Source organism: Carex rostrata, chromosome 8 (assembly GCF_964058835.1).
Source record: "Carex rostrata chromosome 8, lpCarRost1.2, whole genome shotgun sequence".
In the NCBI taxonomy this organism is placed as follows: Eukaryota; Viridiplantae; Streptophyta; class Magnoliopsida; order Poales; family Cyperaceae; genus Carex; species Carex rostrata.
In genome coordinates, this window is record NC_135925.1 from 1344199 (window position 1) to 1347388 (window position 3190).

The window sequence follows — 3190 nt, forward strand, 5'->3', positions numbered from 1 at the left end:
CGTGATAGGGCCAAGTATGGCAATTGATGGTCTCCTCAATGATTCTCCTAATGACATTTTCTAGTTCTATGAGTGTTGTGGTTCGAAGTGATACGTCTTAGTTGCTTTAGTTGACTTAGCTGTTATTGGTTGTATTTTGCCTTAGCTGTTTTTATTTTCAGTTTATTAGTTGTTCTTGATTTTGTATATTTTGGACTATGCCTTTATACAAACTTGAGCGTTTCGTAATGAAACAGGTGGTATCCCCACTTTTTCAAAAAAAAAAAAAAAAAACAATGACCCATTTCATGAATTTTGATTTGATTCATGTTTGAACAAGTCAAGGCAGCTTGCTGATTTGAGACCTTGGTTCCAAAAGGCATCGAAGTACTGCTGGTACGTGAAGCTCCGATAAACAGGAGGATGATCTCCATCCAAAAGCCCCTTCGCTGGTTCTATAACAGCATCAGGCGAAGGGCTGTAGAAAGTTGGAACCGATATCCTCTCGCTTTTGTTGTTAACTATCACCCGGTGAAGCACACTCTTGTACTGGTCATTGCTAAGTGCCTGAAAAAGTAATTCAAAAATAATTAGACTTGTCAACATGCTTTCATAAAACTTACGCGCGCACTGGATGATCAATTAAGAGTTTGGTACCTGCATTTGGTCACCTATGTTAATGATCAAAGCATCCTCTACTGGGGCGACAGCAACCCATTTTCCATCACGCATTACTTGCAATCCTGAAACACAATCTTGGAGTAATATCGTGATGGCGTTCGGATCCTTGTGGCCGGGAAGCCCATAAGTGAGTTCTGGCTGCGGGCATGGTGGGTAGTAGTTAATTGCCATGTGTTGCGCTTGTTTTCCCATTGCATTTACCATGTGTCGTTTATCCAACCCGAGGCTCTCGGAGATCGCTTCCAGTAGCTTCAGTGCAAGTTCTCTTGCATGTTTTGAATATTCCCCTACAACTTGCCTGTGTACCAGCAAATTGTAAATTATTGTCTATCTTGTTTCCAACATAATAAAGTTTATTTATTTAACTTATGTATACCTGAAATCAGAGGGATTACAGGGCCATTCATGGATAAATTTTTCAAGAGGGTAGCAATGGAGCCTTAGAAAATCTCTCCAGTTGCTGACTTTCTCGGTACGCACATTGAAACTCGTCGATAGCCTGTTTGCTTTTGTCGGATCGTCAGAGTACATTTTCATCCTCTCGGATTCCGGCAAATGAAAGAAAATTCTACCAACTCTTAACATTCCTTCAACTACTTCTTTCGGAATACCATGGTTTATTATCTTTAAGAAAATAAATAAAGGAATTAATAAAATGTTCAGTTAATTAAATCAATAAATGAAATAATCATAGGCAGATCCATGTTAAGTGAATAAAAGTCAATCGACCCCATTCATTTTAAAAAAAATTATAATTATATATGATTTTTTATATAGTTTATAGTAAAGTGTACGAGTATTATAAAATTGATCTCTAATACATATTATGAAAATTTTATATGATTGATCTCCATTTATATTTGACCCCATAACTTCTAATACACCATTTACTTTTGACCTCATAGTACAAACTTGCATTTACCATGAAAAAAAAAAGTGCATCATCAAAGATAAGTCATTTACCATGAAGAAACCATCAGTCTTGCAAGCTGAGCCCAATTCACTGATAATTTGCTGGTGATTTGAACCACCTAGCCCTCTCATGTCAATAACAGGAATTGATTGCAATGATGAGTCGACCACATTACATAGATCAGGTCGATCACTGGCTGGTCTAATGTAGCTAGAGGGAACTTTGTTTGACTGAGAAACAATGTCGCTTAATAGGACCTTCGATGCTCCCGGTGCCATGGCAATACAAAACTTAATTGTCTCAGTATCAAAAATTATTGCACTCAATTCAAATTTCTGCTTCATGTGTCTATATATAGGCGAGGCCGCGTGAGTTGAAAATATGGTACATGCTGAACTGAATTGCTGACATCATCATCAGATCGTCACTGGCACTCATGTCACTAATCTGGCTATCCAAGTGGCGACAGCTAACCTTTTTTTTTTTTTAATGTTGAAATGAGAGGACTTTTGGACAACAGTTGGCATTTCCTTTTTTGTTTGTATATTAGTGTTAAAAATTGATAGTGCAATGACCTACGGTGAATTTGGCCAAAAAAATAGGTGCAGTAGATATATGGGAATGGGAGTCGATTAGTGTTTGGTAAATGCCCCCGGGGCTCAACCTGGACCGGTCCGTCCGTGTCCGTGCCACAGGTATGCACGGGTATGCACGGGTACACGGGCACGGGTATTAAACGGGCCGGACCCGGTTTAAAAAACCCATGAGAACCCGGACCCCCATACCCTTGAATCCATACCCGTGCCCGTGAACCCGTGACAGTGTTTTTTTTTTTTTTTTTTTTTTTTTTTTTTTTTAAATTCAAATTTTAAACCAAAATCCCCCCTCCATTTCCCCCCATTCCCTACCCGGACCCCTACCCGTTTTTTTTTAAATACTGTTTTTTCTATTTCTATTTTTTAAATTATGTTTTTTTAATTTCTGTTTTTTTTATTTCTGTTTTAAAAATTCTTCTTTTTTATTTCTGTTTTTAAATTTTTTTTTTATGTTTATTTATTTCTGTTATGTAAGTTCTGTTTTTTAAAGAGAGATTATATTTCTCTTCTTTTTCCTATATTGTACAACTTTTTCTTAACCGAAGATGTTGTGTATTATTTTTAATTACTCTGCTAATGTGAACTAACCTAACAGTAGATACTTCCCTTAAAAAAATTATGGTTGGGGGATTCCTTGACAACATATTAATTTGACAATGATTCATATAAGTTTTGCAGCTCATCAAATAAATATAAAATTAACAATGATTCATATATGAGTTAGGCTGGGGTGCTATGGATAGCATAGTAGCCTCTATGCTACGGCTCAATATTTGAGTTTTCAAAATTCAAACGGTCGATCCGAACCGTTCATCTTATTCTCCATATTAATATCTGCTTGGAGACCAAATTTTATAATTTTCTGAATTTTTTTACTATTTATTAAGTATTTTACAAAATTGTTGATCCAACGGTGGCTGCACAAAACAGTAAAACCGTTGGATTAGCGATTTTCAAAGTGGCTTAATAAATAGTAAAAAAATTCAGAAAATTATAAAATTTGGTCTCCAAGCAGATATTA

General features: G+C 36.2%; 1 protein-coding gene across 1 annotated transcript; it reads right to left on the minus strand.

Moving 5' to 3' along the window:
• Window positions 1–274: 274 nt before the first annotated feature.
• On the minus strand, window positions 275–1890 carry LOC144558694 (protein DMR6-LIKE OXYGENASE 1-like). The gene is made up of 4 exons (XM_078307539.1): window positions 1624–1890; window positions 1037–1284; window positions 637–958; window positions 275–546 (listed from the first exon to the last, which is right to left on the minus strand). Exons 1-4 carry the CDS (start codon window positions 1849–1851, stop codon window positions 286–288), a joined length of 1059 nt encoding a protein of 352 aa, XP_078163665.1. The 5' UTR covers window positions 1852–1890; the 3' UTR covers window positions 275–285.
• Window positions 1891–3190: the final 1300 nt, after the last annotated feature.

Bases quoted from the DNA above. Each gene is read 5' to 3' on its own strand.
- LOC144558694 (XM_078307539.1), bottom strand. From the start codon at position 1,851: ATGGCACCGGGAGCATCGAAGGTCCTATTAAGCGACATTGTTTCTCAG. The intron at 1,285-1,623 runs GTAAATGACTTA...ATTTTCTTAAAG, and splicing joins AGACTGATGGTTTCTTCATG to ATAATAAACCATGGTATTCC. The intron at 547-636 runs GTACCAAACTCT...TTACTTTTTCAG, and splicing joins ACATAGGTGACCAAATGCAG to GCACTTAGCAATGACCAGTA.